The sequence below is a fragment of the Crocodylus siamensis genome, chromosome 1, assembly GCF_052110815.1.
Source record: "Crocodylus siamensis isolate JL-2025a chromosome 1, ASM5211081v1, whole genome shotgun sequence".
NCBI lineage: Eukaryota > Metazoa > Chordata > Crocodylia > Crocodylidae > Crocodylus > Crocodylus siamensis.
In genome coordinates, this window is record NC_143395.1 from 229,157,422 (window position 1) to 229,175,443 (window position 18,022).

The window sequence follows — 18,022 nt, forward strand, 5'->3', positions numbered from 1 at the left end:
GGGAGGTGTTGATCATCAGATGCACAGAAAAACAGCTGTAAAAGCAATGCAGGTCTCAGATAGTAAAATAGATGCTGGTACTGGATGTGCAGTGAGGGGAAGTTCATTGGTCCCTCAGGTATTTGACTTCTTATATTTATTCAACTTGGATTATTCTGCCAAGGTGAAGTGGGATAGGAATAAATCTGAACAGAAGCAGAACAAATGCTGCTCTGATATTTACAATCTAACCTCTGCCTTTATAGCAAAGAATGAAACTCTGTTGTGGCCTGCTGAATCTAAAACACCAGAAGTGCAAGAACTCTCCCCACAGTCCCTCCCAGGTAATCATGAATCTATTCTGTGTTTTTATACCCTGTGTTATGTTACCTTTGTCAACGATTGTTCTATATATGAATTAAAAACATCCTTCATATCTCAAGCTGCAGTTGAAATCAGCTGTGATTTCAGCAGTGTAAAAAATTGGTTTGCTCAGTAGATGTGAACTGAAGGAAATGAGCTGAATTTTACAATAAAAGACATCAAGGCTGTATCATTTAGTTTATCCTTCAGGAATTGTTCCTACTGATTGAGAGAGACAGTGAAATCAAATTTGCCAAACAAATTAAATATGGAGGAAAATAAACTTTTTAACAAAAAACCCAAGAATAAGATGTTTTTCTAAATTTTTAAACAGTTGTTTGTTTTTCATTGCAGAAAAAATAATTCCCCAAATAAAACATTGTGTATTTATGTCTGTAAACTGGTTTATTGTTGTTTAAAAGCATAAAGATATGGGTGCCTAAAATTAGACAAGTAAATGCATATGCAAACAGCTTAAAACAGCCTGATTTTTGGAGCTGTTGGCCTGAATCTCCCATAGACTTCAATGGCAATTAAAGGTGCCCTGCACATTCCTAGGTAGGTGCTGAAGGCATTCAAATTGGAAAATTTTGGTCCAAATGTCTAAATAGATTAGAACTGTAATGCTTTTTCCTGCATGTAACAGAAAGTAGCAATAAAAACTATAAAAGAATCCCCAAAATGTTTTGGACAGTGATCATTCTCCTGAATTTATATTCCAGTCACTTCCATATTAAGAACTTAACAATGAAACTGACTTTTCATAGTCAAAGTTGAGAGGAACAGTGTAAAATAAGCAGTGGAACACAGTGGATTTGGAAAAAGAAAACTGGGAAACTTCTACTTTCAAAGGTGCCTCATTAAAATAGAAGACACTATATGGAAGTTATTCAGTACTACAGACTAGCTCTAAGGAGACCTTTAGGCATGGCTGTCCAACTTCTAAGTGACTGGGGCCTATGTGCTGCACAAACTATGCCAGCAGGGGTTGCCTGGCATGGGCACCACAGTCCAAACCCCACCAGCAGCATGTGGCACGTGCATGGGCAGTCACTTCCCCCACTGCACCCTGCTTATGTATATGGGCTCCCTGCACCTCTGCTGCATTATCAGTGGCACCCATCTCATCTTCATCTGCCCAGTCATGGGCTCCCACACTGCTCTGCACCACACAGGCATTCCAGGTCCCTGGCTGCCCCCATCATGGGCTGCAACATGCAGTGCTACGCTACCTCGGTGGGGTGGGGACATGCAAGAAAATATGGAGGAGGGAGAGGGAATCCCAAGCCCCCACCTGGAGCAATGGGGGTGGTGGGCCCCTGGGGGCCAGAAGTTAAATTCTCACTGAGCACATGCAGCCTACAGGCTGCCAGTTGGACAGCCTTGCCTTTAGGTATTGGCTTCACTTGTCGATGGTCCAAGGTTCAGTCTCCTTTGCACAGCTCTTCCTGGCAGTGCTGGGGTTTGTGCTGATTGAGGTGGTGGATGAGCATTTTTTTAGAGGTTAAGAATTTCTGTAAAATTCCTGTGACTAGAAAATTATCTCGAGAATTGTAAAGTACATGTATTCCAGCCCTCTGGCTGGAGAGCTGCATAGGGGAGCCCTCCAAACAGGGACCACCACAGGGCTGCTTCACTTTTAGTGGAGCCCATTAATTGATAACCTGCCCTCTCCTCTTCCCAGACCTGGCCCTAAGGAGAATGGTGCCCTGGGTAAACCTGTATTTTGGTACCCTTTCTTTGAGTTTAAGTATATAGTAGTATTAGTGAAAGTTTCGGAAATAAAGCCCCGGAGAGAGCTGCTGGGCTGGAGTGGCAGACTTGCTTCCCCTGGTGGTGGCTTAGCAGGGCAAGAGGGGAATGGTGCTGGGGGAGGAGTAGGGGCTTGGCTCTTACCAGCCCTGAGGGGAAGAAGATGGCAAGCAGCACCAGGCAGGTGCCCATCATGATAAGCAGCAGAAGCATGAGGGGTGCATGCTGCTGGCACATGCAGTAGTAGAACTCACAGAGCCAGTTGTGGGCACGGGGTAGTGAGTGCTGCTCATACCCTGTCCAGCAGGTAGTGGTACCTCATCATCATTGCTGAGCCATCCACTACCCCCGCTCAAGTCAGCAGCACTGCTGCAGGCAGAGGCCGATAGGCAGAGGCACGGGGTGCAGTCCAGCAAGGAGACAGAGGTGGTATATGTGTGTAGGTGCATGTGTGTGAGTGTGGTGCTCCCATGATTGTGGCATCTTGGGCGGTTGCCCTCATTACTCACTCGTAAAGCTGGCCCTGCCTCTGCCTGAAAAGGGGGTATCTGTCAATTGGCAGTTAGCTGCTACTTTTCAGCCAGAACCTGCCACAAAGGTCTCAGGGAGGGTTTCTGCCCTGGGAGAAACTCCCTGCCCCCCCACGCCCTGCACCCGATCTTGTCAATCAACTTGCAGAACAGGAGATCATTCTCCCCACCAGGAACCCTCCCAGTTCTTGCTGCAGAAGAACAACCCCTGCTCCTTGTACTTCAGTCAGTGTCTCACATAGATGGGGCCCACAGACAAATTAGTGCAGGAGGGGGGAGATCTTCCTCCTACAAATCAGTCTTTCTTGTGGACGAGCCAGTTCTTTTTGAAAGAATTGTCCTGAACAGCTGTTCACTCTTTTTTTGTTTTGGGAGAAAAGCTTTGACAGGAATAAAATCTGCTAGGGGCATGTCAGAGCTGATGCTTCCAGAGAAGTTACCTTGCATCATAGCAGTCTCATTCAGCAGCAACACTAGCCCCTCTACTATAGCAAAGACAACTGAGGTTAGAAATTAGGAGATTGATATGAGATTAAAGATGGAAAAATTGTAATTGTAGTAGCAAATGGTAGCAGTATAATTTTCCCTCAAACAAATATGGTACTGGTGCTTCTCTTCTGAAGTCCTGCACTTCCTGCTGCTCTACCTCCTCTATTGAAAAACATACTACACAGTCCAGCACACTGAAATAGGAGGAGCCAAGGGAACTCAGTCCCTGGAAAAATCATGGAGCAGGTCATCAAAGAATCCATTTCTAAGCACTTGGAGGAGAAGAAAGTGATTAGGAACAGTCTGCATGGATTCAGCAGGGGCAAGCTATGCCTGAGCAACCTGATTGCCTTCTATGATGAAATAACTGGCTACATGGATGTGGGGAAAGCAGTAGACATAATTTCCCTTGACTTCTGCAAAGCTTTTTATACCCTCTCCCAAAACGTTCTTGCAAGCAAGCTGAGGAAGTATGGGTTGAATGAATGAACTATAAGGTGAATAGAAAGCAGGCTGGATTGTTGGGCTCAATGGGTAGTAATCAATGGCTCAGTGCAAGCTGGTATCAAGTGGAATGTCCCAGGGATCAGTCCTGGGTCTGGTTTAGTTCAATATCTTCATTAATGATATGGAAGATGGCATAGAAGTGCACCCTCAGCAGCAGATGACACTAAGCTGGAGGGTGTAGTAGAAACACTGGAGGGTAGGGCTAGGATTCACAGTTATCTAGACAAATTGGAAGATTGGGCCAAAAAATCTCATGAGGTTCAATAAGGACAATTGCAAAGTCCTGTACTTATGACAGAAGAATCCCATGCACCAGTACAAGCTGGGGACTGACTGGCTAGGCAACACTGCTGAAGAAAAGGACCTGGGGGTTACAGTGGACAATAAGATGGATATGAGCTAAAAGTGTGTCTTTGTTGCCAAGAAGGCTAATGGCATACTGGGCTGCATTAGTAGGAGCATTGCCAGCAGATCAAGGGAAGTAATTATTCTGCTCTGTTCTGCACTGGTGAGAGTACTGTGTCCAGTTTTGCCCTGCCCTTCCCCCATCCCCCTTTAAAAAGGATGTGGAAAAGTTGGAAAGAGTCCAGCAGATGGCAACAAAAATGGTTTGGGGACTGGGGTGTATGACTTTTGAGGAGAGGCTGTGGGAACTGGGTTTATTTAGTCTGCAAAAGAGAAGACTGAGAGGGGATTTGATAGCAGCCTTTAACTACCTGAGGTATGCTTCCAGAAAGGATGGAGCTAGACTGTTCTCAGTGGGGACAGATGACAGAACAAGGAGCCATGGTCTTAAGTTGCAGCAAGGGAGGGGGTTAGGTTGAATATTAGGAAAAACCTTCTCACTAGGAGGGTGGTGAAGCACTGGAACAGGTTACCCAGAGAGGTGGTAGAACCTCCATCCTGGGAGGTGTTTAAGGCCCGGCTTGACAAAGCCTTGGCTGGAATTATCTAGTTGGGGCTGATTCTGCTTTGAGCAAGGGTTGGACTAGATGACCTCCTGAGGTCACTTCCAACCCTACTTTTCTGTGATTCTGTGAGTCTAAGTAGTTAATCTCCTTATATATTGTGTCTGGAAAACAGAAGCGGCACACAGATGAATGAACAGTTGTGACTGATGATTGGAATAAAGGTAAAAGGCCTGCACTTTGATTTGTTTTCCATTTAGTGGCAAAGCCCTACGTGTTCCAGTGGGAGAAGTGATGTGGAGCCTGGTAAAATTATTTAGCTAGTTTACACATGAGCTATGAGGCTCTGATTTGTGAGAATATGGTGAAGGAAGAGGGTCCCTGCAGTGTGATGGCCCTTGAAACTTAGACTTTCACAAGACTAGGCTTTTAGCAACTTTGGTTAGAGTGTAGTACTAATAACACCAAGGTTGTAGAATCCTGGCTGGACTAGATGATCTGTTGAGGTCCCTTCCAGCCTGACTTCTTTGTGAAAATGTCTGCCAAAGGAAATAAGATAAAAGCCTGAGGTTAAGGTGGAATAATTGTAGGCATGTCTCTGTATGAGAGCTGTAAATGGTGGCACTACAAAGTTCCACACTGGGGGTGCTTACAGACTTAAAAAAAAAAGCTCTTTTCTTTCAGTTCAGTACACCCCCATGCCAAGTGCAGCGCATGCCCAGAAGAGGCATCATGTTATTTTGACCCAGCTCACCCAGCTTCTATATAGATGGGGTGCTTCAGTGGGGCTTTTTGGCACTTCTGTCTAATAGCTGATTGAATCAGCTTTAGATGAAATTAAATTTTAATCTCACATATTTTGAATGTTTTAAAAAAAAACAACTTAAACTGGCACATCAGTATTAGGTTTTAATAGGGAAGATCCTGCCTTGAACAGAGGCTTGAACTAAGTGACTTCTCGAGATACTTCCAAACCTCTTTTAATATGATTTTAAGATGCAGAGCAAAGCCTTTGGATGTTGTAGTTATAATCCCACAGAAGAGAAGACTGAACAGGATTATTTATTTGTTATTTTAGTTAGAAGAAATAATATTTTATTTAGAGGAAATATTTTAGTTGGAGGAAATAATCTTCTTATTACTGTTGTGCCTTATCTATATTATGTCTCCTCACTGATGCACCTCAGTGTGTGACCAAACCCTGTTTGTCTTCTTCTGAAACAATCCTACTTGTCTTCTTCCTTTGGTCTCAAAGAAATGGAGTATTTGTATGAGTAGGATTGCAGAACATTCTCTAATACAAGTACTAAATAAATGCTTAGTAATGACTGCCCAGTAGTGTCTTGTGTAGATGCACCCACAGTGTCTAACCCTGTGTAAAATGTCTTACCCTTAAATGACTTGAGAATAGATCAGATCACTCCACTGACCTTGAAAATTCAATTTTCTGTGGGAGTCTTTAGCCTATACTTTTCTGTAAAAGTTTGTAGAATATTATGAGTGATAAATTCCTTGGATTCGCTGCAACTCAAGTTAGCCCGGTTTGGAGATTCACAGCTGAGTGATTTTGCAGACTTCGGCACTCCTGAAGAGTATGTAGGGAATAGAAGAAATATAGAATATAGTAATGCAGCAAAAACGTGTAATGATTGCCAGCTGTCTTCTGGATAAAGCAACCATCATTATTTAGGCTCTGAAAATGTTTGCAGATTTCTTATTCTCCAATATCCAGGTAAGCCTCTTGCCAAATTCTAGTTTGAACTGTGACAGAGAAGTCTGCATACCAGTAGCTGTTTATGTTCATCCTAAAGTTTTGGAAGGAAAAATAGGACATTCTCTATCTGAATCTCTTATCAAATGGGGCATTGTAGTTGTTCCAGCTGTGGGTGTGGAACAACTTTATTTTACCTAGATATGAGTAAATAATAAAACTCTCTGAAGAATCTTCTTAACTTTTTTAATACCCTTCAGTGGAATAGTTGAGCTTTCTTCAGGATATATTTTGAAACATATGTGCTAACAATTTTGCATAGAATTTATTGTGTACAATTTTTCTCTGTCTTTTTATGTGCTTCATGTTCCTCTGTTCAGCACAGATGGACCATTTGCTTTTGTCTCCTTTAAAAATTATGTGCTCTGCAGCATCTTTCCATCACATGAAGAACCCTGCTCACAATATTGCCATGCTTCTGATTTTATTACATAGTAGGAGAGGAGGAAAAGAGTTCCAAAAATCTTACCACTTTGTGTACAATAAATTTTCCAGACTGAGTGTAAAAAAGCTATGTTAATGTGCTAAAATCCTCAGGTTTCAGCTGTATCCATTTTTGCATCTTATACGTTTGATTCTTGGAAACGTACAATGCTATTTTATTAAATGAATGTATCGATCATTAAACATGACTGCACAGTTCATTATTCAATCTCTCTTATGTACTAAAGAATCTCTCTCAAGCAACTTCAGCTGCATTCACTTAAAATTCTTCGTCTTTTAAATCAAATCCCACACCTCATTCATGCAAAGAGTTTTATGCATTACTTAAGCACTGTCTTTCATAAGCAGATAGGCGCATTTTTGGTGTTTTCTGGATATAGGTCAATCCTTAGTTTTCTCTCTACATGCTGCAATTGTGCATACTTACATATTCTACAGAAGCACCAACCCAAAAAGGCCAACATATGTTCAGATAACCAGTTATGGTTATTTCCATTTTATTAGTGGGATAAGGTGGTATTTCAAATTCAGTTGTGAGACTGCAGTCAATAAATGCTGGCTTTTTAATGGTAACCACTCTTAAATCCTTTTCCTCCAAAGACATAAATGTTCCTATTATTATCATTACCTATTAGTTATTTACCAAGACATTCCAGATATTCACTTTCAAATAAACCATGATAAATGCTACATCCATATACTGCCTTCTCTTTCTCTAGTAATCTATCCTTTCAGTGATTCTCTCTTGCTTAAAGTACCAGCGGATATACTCTTTTGTGTTCATGGATCTGTTTTTTGGTGTTTCATATTGTTTCTATTGAATACTTTGGGTAGCTCTGTGTTCCAGCATTGTAGTTATCAAAAATCTTTAAGAGTGAGAAACAAATTATCACTATGGCCACACCCCCACATACAGTGTTGTGCAGTTGTCACAGCAAAATTTGTGCCACTGCTATTTGCCACTGCACATGTCCCCGCACGTGGGATTGGTGTGGGGCAAATTGTTCTGGTTGGGGTAGGGGAGTCTGGGGCCAGCAGTCTTACCTATGGTCCTGGGGGCCTCCTGGGGCAGCATTAGTGCCAATCCAGCCATTCAAAGCCTGGCCAGCAGCCACACAATGGCTCTGGCCAGCCAGTCTCCATTTCTGGTGGTGTACACTGCTGCGTCCTGCACTGTACTGCTTTTTTCAATTACATTTTTTTTTTACACCAGGATTTCCTGGTGTAAAAACAAAAAAGGCACAGAAAAAAGCAGATCTCCTGATGTCAAACAAACCCTGCCACACTGCAAATTAACAGTGCATCAAACAAGTACACATGCTCTGTGTGTGGTTTGTGGCATCTCAGACTACTTTGAGGTGCCACATACTGCATGTGTGTACTCGTCTGTACGTGTCCTATATGATATTTGTGTATAGCCACAGATATTTGCTTGAATTCTTATGCTTGAAAGCTAGAATTTCACAAGAGGGTTATATCTTCTCTGAGAAACTTTCAAGGATGGAGAGTTTTCTATTTTCCTTTGTGATGGAGCACTATTGCATTTATTTATTATGCTCTCTCAAACATCGTATAAACATAACCTAATTGTTCTCAGGGCAGCCTGAGAATATTAAGTAATATTTGAGTGTGCAAAAAAAATGTCAGATAGAGAATTCCGTTAGAATACACTTCAGGAAAGCGATCCTTGCATGTCTAGCACTAAGCGCTTTATGTTTACAGGGTGCATCTACATGAGATGCATAACTGCTCAGTAACATAGTTTACTGCGAAGTAAGCATGTGTGTCTACATGTGCACATACTTACTATACAATGAGTGCATCTAGACATGATGCTACATCACCGTAGCAACGTGCTATGACCATGTAGTGTCTGCAGGCATCTACACGTGACCAGCAGCTACTTTGCTGTAGCGATGCATTTCCCAGTATAGCATGCTGCTATGGGAAAGTAGCTGCTAAAAATAACTGTGCACCACACATACAGCACAGAACAGGCTGTTACTGTGCTGTGATTTAGTACTTCCAAAAGGAAGTACTAAATCACAGCGCAGTAACAATATTGCCATAGTGATACATGTAGATGCCCCCAATAAACCTTGCTAATCGTACATAAATTTGTTACCTGCAAATGCTAGTAGCAAATTTACTTTTGATTAGTAACAGCACAATAGCATTTATTCAGATGACTGACGGGAACCGTTGCTCCCAGTCAGCTATCCACCGGCGGTGGGAAATTTCTCTCTGCCCCCAAAAGCTGCCTGCTGCTGGGGTACACTTTATCACCAGAGTGTAGCCAGGGACTATGTCTCCCTGGGTGTGGAGTTCCAAGCACCCTGCTCTGAGATCATGATTGGGAAGCAGAGGCTAGAAGATTGGGAAGCAGGGGTTGGGATACAGGGTCTCTCAGCACAGGCCCCACAGTCAGGGAGCTGGCACTGGGACATAAGGATCTCCTGGCACTGGCCTCACAGCCATGAACCTAGTGCTAAGATCCCAATGGTGTGGAGCTGGCCCTGGGAGCCCCCTTTGTTGGGGACTATGGAGTCTCTTCCCCACCCAGCTCTGTGCCTATGGAGCTGAGTAGGAAACAGGCTCCCCAGCCTCCCTCTGCATGCCAGGTGGGAGCTAGGAACTGTCCTGATCAAGACGCAGGGCTTGGAAAGAACTGTATTGATGTGGTAGATCTCATCCCCCTACCTCAACCTGCCTCACCAGCAGATTGGGGCAGGGGGCTGGGACTTGCCCCCCCCTGCAGCTCTTTCCAAATCTGCTACCTCTGATTGGGGAGCCAGAGCCAGGAGCTCCATGCTGCTGGGGCAGGGGGACTTTATCCCCCACCCTGGCTGAAGGCAGCCCCTGTCATTTTCCAGCCCCTGCCAGGAGACTGTTGTCTTTTAGCCTGGTGCTCCCTGTCAGCCCCTGGGCTATCACCCAGAGGGAGCTTAGAGCTCCCCTGATGATAGCAGGGGTCCATGGCAGGGCCCCACAAAATGGGAGCAGTTTGATGCTGTTAAGAGCAAATCTGCTCCCACTTCCTTGCATGTGTAGATGCCTGCTCAGGAGTGCTTTCTCATGAGTAGCTTACTTGCAGGTAAACTGATCCTGGATCAAATGCATGTGTAGACAGACATACCCACAGTTTGTGTTGAGTACTTGAGTTTGTACGTATATGAACTAAGACCAAAGGCTTTTGGAAGTTGTGTATTAAAAGGTAGGACTTGCAGGAGGCAGGAAGTGTAGGACACAATTAACTAAGGCTAGGCTTCATGTAGTTCAATCCTGTCTGAGCACAGCTTGAAAATATCAGTACTGTGCAGTATCATTAGGCTACTGCACAGTAGCATCACCTAAAAGACATCTGCTAATACAAGTACTAAATAAATACTCAGTAATGACTGCACAATAGTGTTTTGTGTAGACGCATCCACAGAGTTTCTAACCCTGTGTACAATGTCTTACCCTTAAATGACTTGAGTCTTTTTGGCTGAGACACTGTAGGCTCATCTATGTGTGTGCATTTGCTGTGCAATGACTGAAACTACTGCACAGTACAGGTGTGTATCTACATATGCATGCCCATACTACACAGTAAATAAGGTGACTTATGCCAACTTGAGCGTAAATTTGATACCTACTTCATTACTTACTGAACAGTAGCGTCTTACTGTGTAGTAACAGTGTGTGTGTGGAATGACTTAGGACTAAAGTTAGTTCCAACACACAGTATTAATGAACCTTAATGCCTGCAGGTATAGACCTCAACTTATTCCCACTTACTGTGCAATAGCACATTAAGCAGGAATAGGCCAACGTCTGTATGTGCAGGCATTAAGGCATATTAACTTACCGTGCAGTAAATTTAAGCTGCTGTAAATGCACATGTAGACATTCCCTGTAGATATTTACTATGACATATTTAAGGAGAACTTGTCCTAGCAGTGGCAATGAAATATTCAGAGTCTGCTGCAAAACATCATCCCCATTTTTCCCTTTTCCATAAAAGAAAAAAAGAAGAAAAGGTATCAAAATGTTCAGCCAATTGAGCGGTCTACAAGGTTCCATGACCTTGAGTACTATTCTGTTTGGTTATACCATACAGTTTTCTGCTCAAGGGTTTGCATTGCACTGTTTGACTGACTGCAGTGACTTTTCTGCTACTTTTTTTTTAAGCCAGGCATCCTACCATTTTCTTATTTTCAGTTCTCATCTCCTTTGGCATGAGAGTCCATGGAAAGACTGCTAGATGATCTCCTCCATGCCTCATTTCTGCCAAGCCTGTTACAGTATTTTCCACTTTGGAATGTTTTCTGAACACGGCAACCCATATTCCTCAATGCTTTCTTATGTTCCCTCACCCTTTAAATTGCTTTGCTAAATTAGTCAAACAACTAGCACATTCTTCTCTTTCATAATTCCCAATTGAACTTTGCATAAAGCCAGCAAGAATCTTTCTATTCACTTCAGATGGGACCAGAGCAGGCTATAGTTAGAAGAATCTATGCATTTGGTGTGGAACATGGGAGAGTTGGCTTTGAACGATGGTCCAAGCTATTGATCTCTCTTTTATAAGGGCTTGTGTGTGTTCTACTACTAATTCATCAGAGCAAAACTGCTATGTAATATAAATAAATCTCTTTCTTAATAAATTTTTTCTTGGTTTAATAACCCAGCAGAATGCCTTCAGTACTTCATTACTCAAATCTTTGTATGAAATATTAGCATCCAGTGTTTTTGACTTTTGTGAAGTGTTAGTTGAGATTGTAAGTGCTTGTAAGATTTGTATAATTTTTTTGTGGGGGGTGAATATTTTAATCTCATTTTATGAACATGTAAAATGAGATTCAAAACTGTTAAGCAACTTGCTTCTATTTGTGGCTGAGTTAGCAATAAGGTGGCCATAGCTTTCTCTTGCTTTAACCACTGAAGAACTTTACTATGGAATTCCTTCAGCCAAAGGGGACACACTAAAATATCAGTGTGTCAAGAGATCTATTCAGAAGTAAAATACAACCATACTGATGGGTTTTTAAAACCTCCTATTATTTGCTATGGTAAACAGGTTATTTCAGCCTGTAGTTACCCTCTGTACTTTCTTGTACTTAAAATAGTGAATACATTCCAATAATGAGACGGTCTTCATGCAGAACTCCTCTAAGGCATTTGGTAAGGTTTTCCATGTGGTTGGGGGTTTCTTCACTTTGGGTGGGGGGTTTTCTTTTCTTTTTTTTAAAGCAGTGTTGTAATTGCATACCAGGAATAAATAAAGATTAATAAATCCTTTTTTTTCGTATCTGTTCTTTTTGTATTCCACCCCTTGATATTAGACTGTCTTTTCTCACTCTGTTTTGTTAATCTTTCATCTTGCAGGTACCAGTGAACCACTCCAGGAAAGCATTATACCTACGGTGTCTGGTGCCCTAGAAAAATCAGAGGCATCTTTGGGTAAACCCTAATTGTCCATTTTTATTTTATTGTTAATCATCAAACTTTCTGCTTCCTATGTCCCTTTCTCACAAGAATGGCTCGCATTGCTTCCCTCTGTTTCTCCTGCCCTCTGTGCAAGAACAGCAAAGAACCTGGTTTCTTTTATTCTACTTCTTGGAAAGCTCTGACATGCTTTTGCTTTTTTATTGAGATGGCTTGGCTAACTTGGCTGCCAGGTTCATGCACTGTATTAAAACAAAAACAGCTGACCCCTAAAAAAAAGAACCTGAGAGTGTTTGAATGCTTATTTTATGTTTGCATTTAACCATAAGACATGCTAACCTGTGAAGTACTTCTGAAGCATACTGTTGTGCTTGTGTTATACTTCTCTGTCTCCCTCTCTGTTAGTGATTTATCCCAAAGCACTCAGGAAGTTAATTTGCTTATGTTAATCTCTCCCCTGGAGTTGAACCGCTCTTCCACTGATTGCAATTACAGCACTTCTACTGACTTCAGTGGAAGTGGATCTGGGTTCTAAAGAAACGGCATGTGTTGCAAGTTTGTGGCACTGATCTCCACTTCAAAGTAGAAAGCATCATAACTTTTTTGTATTATAAGGTCTAAGGAGCTTGATCGTGGAAAACAGCATGCTACCTTTGTGAAGTGGCACAACACAACAACTTTCAGACCAACCTCATTAGAGCTGTCTTGAAGCTTGCTTCACATGTGTATTGAGCAAAATGTATTGAATGTATAGCAGACGCAAAAATAACTCATATTTATTATAGCTCACAGTGACAGTGTACTGGATTCTGCAAAGCCTAGTATGACCCCTAAACCTGAATTGTCATTGAATAAACTGGGTAAATATTGCATTTATGGTACCTCCATTGAAGAGTGAGGGCTGCCAAAGACGACTGCATGCAATGCTTAGCTAAATCTCTCTCTTCCAGTACAATGCTGGGAACGAGCTTCCTCAAATTGATTTAACAGACCTATGAAATTTAGTTTCAGAATTCAATAACTTACTCATACTGTATTTTAAATCCTTTAAAAAAATAAAGCCTGACTTAAAAGGTTAAAATCACCTTAATATTTCATGATCTTATAAAAACAAAGTAAAATTTCCAATTGTAGGCTGCAAATTGCTGCCATTGAGGCAATTTGTTGTTCTTAGTGACATTATGTCATTGCTGCACAAATATATTCATTCCAAGTGAAAACAAAACCAATCTAAAAGTATCCTCTAAATATCTACACAGGCAGCATACAGGGTAACACTGTTCATTGTGGGAGTTCATGCTGCTCTTAACACATGAAGGACAATGCCAGTTAACTGATGTCCACTTGACAGACTTTATGCAGATCCTATTGTCCAGGCTCAGCATGGATCCACCATGTAAAAACATTGATTTAAATTGACAGCTGTAAGTGGTACTGACAAAAAGGGGAATTTATCAGTTTCACAGATTCTTTCATATACAAGTTGCTGCTGCAGTGGCAGAACCCCTTCTTGCCTACTGTATGTGATCTCTCTCCAGTGGATGTATTAAAATGGAGAGGGTCATGAAACTGTTAAGAACCTTTAACTCTTTAGAAAAATGCTAGGCAATATGATTATGATGAATATGCACTTTCGTGGTTTGAAAATTGTGGGGTTAAAGGGCTGCTTCATCTCATAAAGAAAGGCAAAATAAGAGCCCATGGATCGAAGTCAAGGTCAGATAAATTCAAATGAGAAACACAGCACACATTTTAAACAGTGAGGATAATTAAGTCCAGGAACGAGCCATTTCCTGTTCTTGAAGGCTTCAGATCAAGACTCGATGTCGTTCTGGAAGATATGAGTTAGTTAAAAACAAATTATTGGGCTCACTACAACCATAAGTGGATGTAATGTAATGGCCTATGATATACAAGAGGCAAGAACAGGTTAGGTATCCCTCCCGGTCCTAAAATCTATGATTTTGTGAGCTGGCACTACAAGAAAAACACCAAGTATCTGAAGACTCATGATTTGAGCAAAGCTGCTGATTTTCATCCGTATTCTTTCTATCCTGGAACATTCATCTGCAGCTCTTAAAACAGGACCCATGGAGCGAGTCCCTACTCTCTGTGGGTTTTCTGGATGACATCTACAGCTGTATACAAGAGCTGCCAGAATTTGCCTCTTAATGGCCTTGACTCTATCATTCTTACCCAGTTATGCAAGTCAGCAGGAGTACTGCGTGTGTGTGGTCTTAATCTGCTCTGATCAAATATGGGTACCAATTCAGCTTGTTATAGCAAATAAATATTTTGCAAGCTATCCATGACACGTGAAGTAAAGAATAGTGGCTAAAATGCTTTGCTTCAGTGTTACTGTTGGACAAAGGGAAGAGCTGAGGTCAAGGGCAGCCAACCTTTGGCACCATGGGCAGCCTCTGCATGTGGCATACAGCAGACTGGGGAAGGGAATAGCAGCACAGTGGCAGACAGGGCAGGAAGCAGAAAGCAAAGCATTAGATCAGGCAAGGAATCTGGGGCAGGAAGCAGAAAACAGAGCAGCAGATCAGGCAGGGGAAAGAGACTGGAGTGGCATTTGTGGGGAGGGCTAATTAGTAGCATGTCTACCAAGAAGGTTGACTGCTACTGGTGTAGATGATCCTTAGCCCTTTCTATCATGAATTTTTGGTGGTAGAAGGATAAAACCTTCACTCCAGCAGGCAAAGTGTTACATGTATCACTTGAAATGCAATCTTGTTTATAGCATGTAGGGTATTGAATTTGGCAAGCTTTTGGAAAAACACCGCATGAGCTACTGATCTCAGCTTTACTCTTTGGGGTTTCTGTTTTCCTATTGCTTGTATATAACTGCAACAGAAGGAATCTAAAATATTATATCCATGCTGGGCTTCCTGGAGTAACCAGTTTAATGACAATGGAGCTGTGCCACTACAGGAGTCATTCAAAAATCCTCTAGTGTAGATTGATGGCTACCATTAAAAAAATAAACAATGAACAGTGACTGTGACTTAAACCGATGCTTACAAGGAATAAAAAATAAATCTAAGTCCTTTTTTCCAGCTCACAGTGAGAGAGCCAGTAGACTTGAAGAAACTAAATCGACTTCTAAACCTGAACTGGCACACACTCCAACCACTCTGGGTAACTAATTTGGCTATGGCTCAGTTTCTATAGCTAGTACTTGCTTTTTTTTCCCCTCCAAAATTCTGCTACCTTTTAGAATTACTTCTTAGAAGAAGGAAATCTTAATTAAAATATACTCTGTCCCTTTATGCATACAGATAGTAATTTACATATCACAGATACTAGATATGGTTGTTGTATGTTGTAACACATACCTATGGTTGTGTAGGTTCATGCACTGTATTAAAACATAAGGAAGTATCTAGTAGGCCTGTGCAAAACAGCAAGTATTCGATTCAGATTCAGATTCAGCAGATTCAGAGGGACAGTAATTGGATTCGGTGATTCGAGGCACTGTCCCAATTCAATTTGGCTGAATCAGATTCGGAAATTTGGCACTGATTTGGAGATTTGGCCATAGACTATAATGGGGAATCACTAAAATACATATAACTTTGTCATTTTTTTGCAGATTCACATGAAAACAACAGGGATTGTAGCCCCTTCTCAGGGCATGAAGCCTGTTAAGTTTCAAGGAGATAGGTGCAGGGGTTTCTGTGAAAGTGCACCTTAAACTGTTGAAAGCAAAGCTTGTATCACTTGTGTGTGTTAAGGGGTGTCAGTTGTAGCTGTGTTGGTCTAAGGACACAGGTAGACAAGGTTCTTTGGGTCAATCTGATATCTTTTATTAGACCAACTGAATAGTTGGAGAAATATATCTTAGCAAACTTTCAGGTTTAAAAACCCTTCAGTTGGTATGTGCTCTTCCTGGATGGAATGAATAGTAAAGAAGCCAGAGGCTAGTATGCATGCAAGAAAGCCAGTTAGTGAAACTGTAAATTGAAGCATCAGTGGGTGAGAGACAGACTGGCAGGGCGTAGGTGGATGTGAGAGTGAAAACAGGCAGGTGGCTCACATTGGAGAGTTACCTGGGGAGTCAGATGTCAGGCAGGTTATAGTGTGCTATAAATCCAATGACTATATTGAATCCACAAGTTTCTGTACCTAGGAGGTTGATGAAGTGCAGTTCATAGGCTGGTCTGTGAAAAGTGTTTTCTAAATTCAAACGAGCACCAAACCTTGCTAACCTCGTCACCAGAAGCAAACTTCCTACAGCACAAAACACAGGAAATGGATCCAGACCATGCCATGACAAGAAATGCAAAACCTGCTAACATATCTCCAGTACCCTCACAAGTACTATACCCCACAACAGAACCATCACCATTCTTGGATCTTACAGCTGCACCTCAAGAAACATTATACATCTCATCCAGTACACCAAATGACCTGATGGAAAATACATAGGAGAGACCAAACAACTGCACACCAGAATGAATGCACACCGGAAATCTATTAAAGACAAGAATACCCAATTACCAGTTGAGACACATTTCTCACAAGAGAACCACTCTGTCTCCAGTCTATCAGTCCTGATTCTCAAAGGAAATTTACAAAACACTTCACAGATGAGCCTATGAGTTTCACTTCATCAACCTCCTAGGTACAGAAACTTATGGATTCAATATAGACATTGAATTTATGGCACACTATAACTTGCCTGGCATCTGCCTCCCCAGATACCTCTCCATTTTTACCTGCTACATACACCTTTCTCCCTCCTGCCCCCCACAGCCTGTCTCTCACCTCCTGACACCTCGATTTACATTTTCACTGGTGGGCTTCCTTGCATGCATACCAGCCTCTGGCTTCTTTACTATTCATTCCATCCAGGAGCAGCACACACACCAACTGCAGATGCTTCCTCAGCCTGATAAAGGGTTTTTAAACCCAAGAGTTTGCTAAGATATATTTCTCCAACTATATAGTTGGTCCAATAAAAAATATCAGATTGACCCAAAGAACCTTGTCTGCCTTGCGTGTGTTAAGGCAGAGCGGGATGACTGCAGCAGGGATGGTAGCCTGTAACTGGGGCCTTTCCCGGTGCTGGTTAGATCTCAGCCTGCCCATCTGTTTCTGGGCCAACCACCCACCCCTCTTTCATCTGCCATACCTTGATAGAAAACTGATTCAGATGTTACTTAGGCGGGAGGCTGCCTATTTAGACCCCTGATGTCTAGGGATGACATCCATTCCACAGCTTCATACCTTCCCTACACTGTGGTCCATGCCTCACAGATTGCATTCTTCACCCCCTCCAGGTGTGGTCCCCTCTCTGGGACCTTTGGCTCCCCATTAGGCCCTGGCTCTGCCTTCAGGTCAGTTGGAATCTTGAGCCTCTTGCTCTGGGCATTCATCGCAGTGGGCTTCTGGCCCTTCAACCCCCCTTTGGGTCCTGGCCCCAGCACAGACCAGTCGATGGTACCTCAGGTCAGATCTGAGCCACCTGCCTGTTTTCACTCTCACAACTCCAACCAGTAAGCCTCAGGCCTCTCAAAGATCTTACAGGTCTGGGCTTTCCCCAGCCAGGGCTGTGCATGCATGCAGTGGCTGGAGGTTATCAGACACCCCCTACCTGCAATTCACGGTCCTGGAATTTCCTGGGGCTACTGCACCTCTGGCAGTCCCACCAGACCTCCCTACCCTGGAGGGGTGCAGTTTTAGGTCATGCCCAGGACCTCCTTCTCCCCCATAGCTCCAAGATGGTCCTGGCACAGGAGATCAGCAGGGAAATTTTCTTCCCCTGCTGGCTGGTGATAAATTAAACTGCCACCTCCAGCTCTGAGAGCAGAGAATTTAAATGGTTCCGAAAGCAAATAAAA

At 42.4% G+C, this 18,022-nt stretch overlaps 1 protein-coding gene across 18 annotated transcripts in view; it reads left to right on the forward strand.

Moving 5' to 3' along the window:
- ABI3BP (ABI family member 3 binding protein) overlaps positions 1-18,022 on the forward strand; it is a 283,667-nt gene that overhangs the window by 120,411 nt on the left and 145,234 nt on the right. For all 18 annotated transcript variants that reach the window (XM_090058607.1, XM_090058684.1, XM_090058655.1 and 15 more), the window contains exons 10-12: positions 246-323; positions 12,114-12,188; positions 15,237-15,317. In XM_090058607.1, coding sequence (XP_089914733.1) covers positions 246-323; positions 12,114-12,188; positions 15,237-15,317 — 234 coding nt within the window. The remainder of the gene's footprint in view (positions 1-245; positions 324-12,113; positions 12,189-15,236; positions 15,318-18,022) is intronic.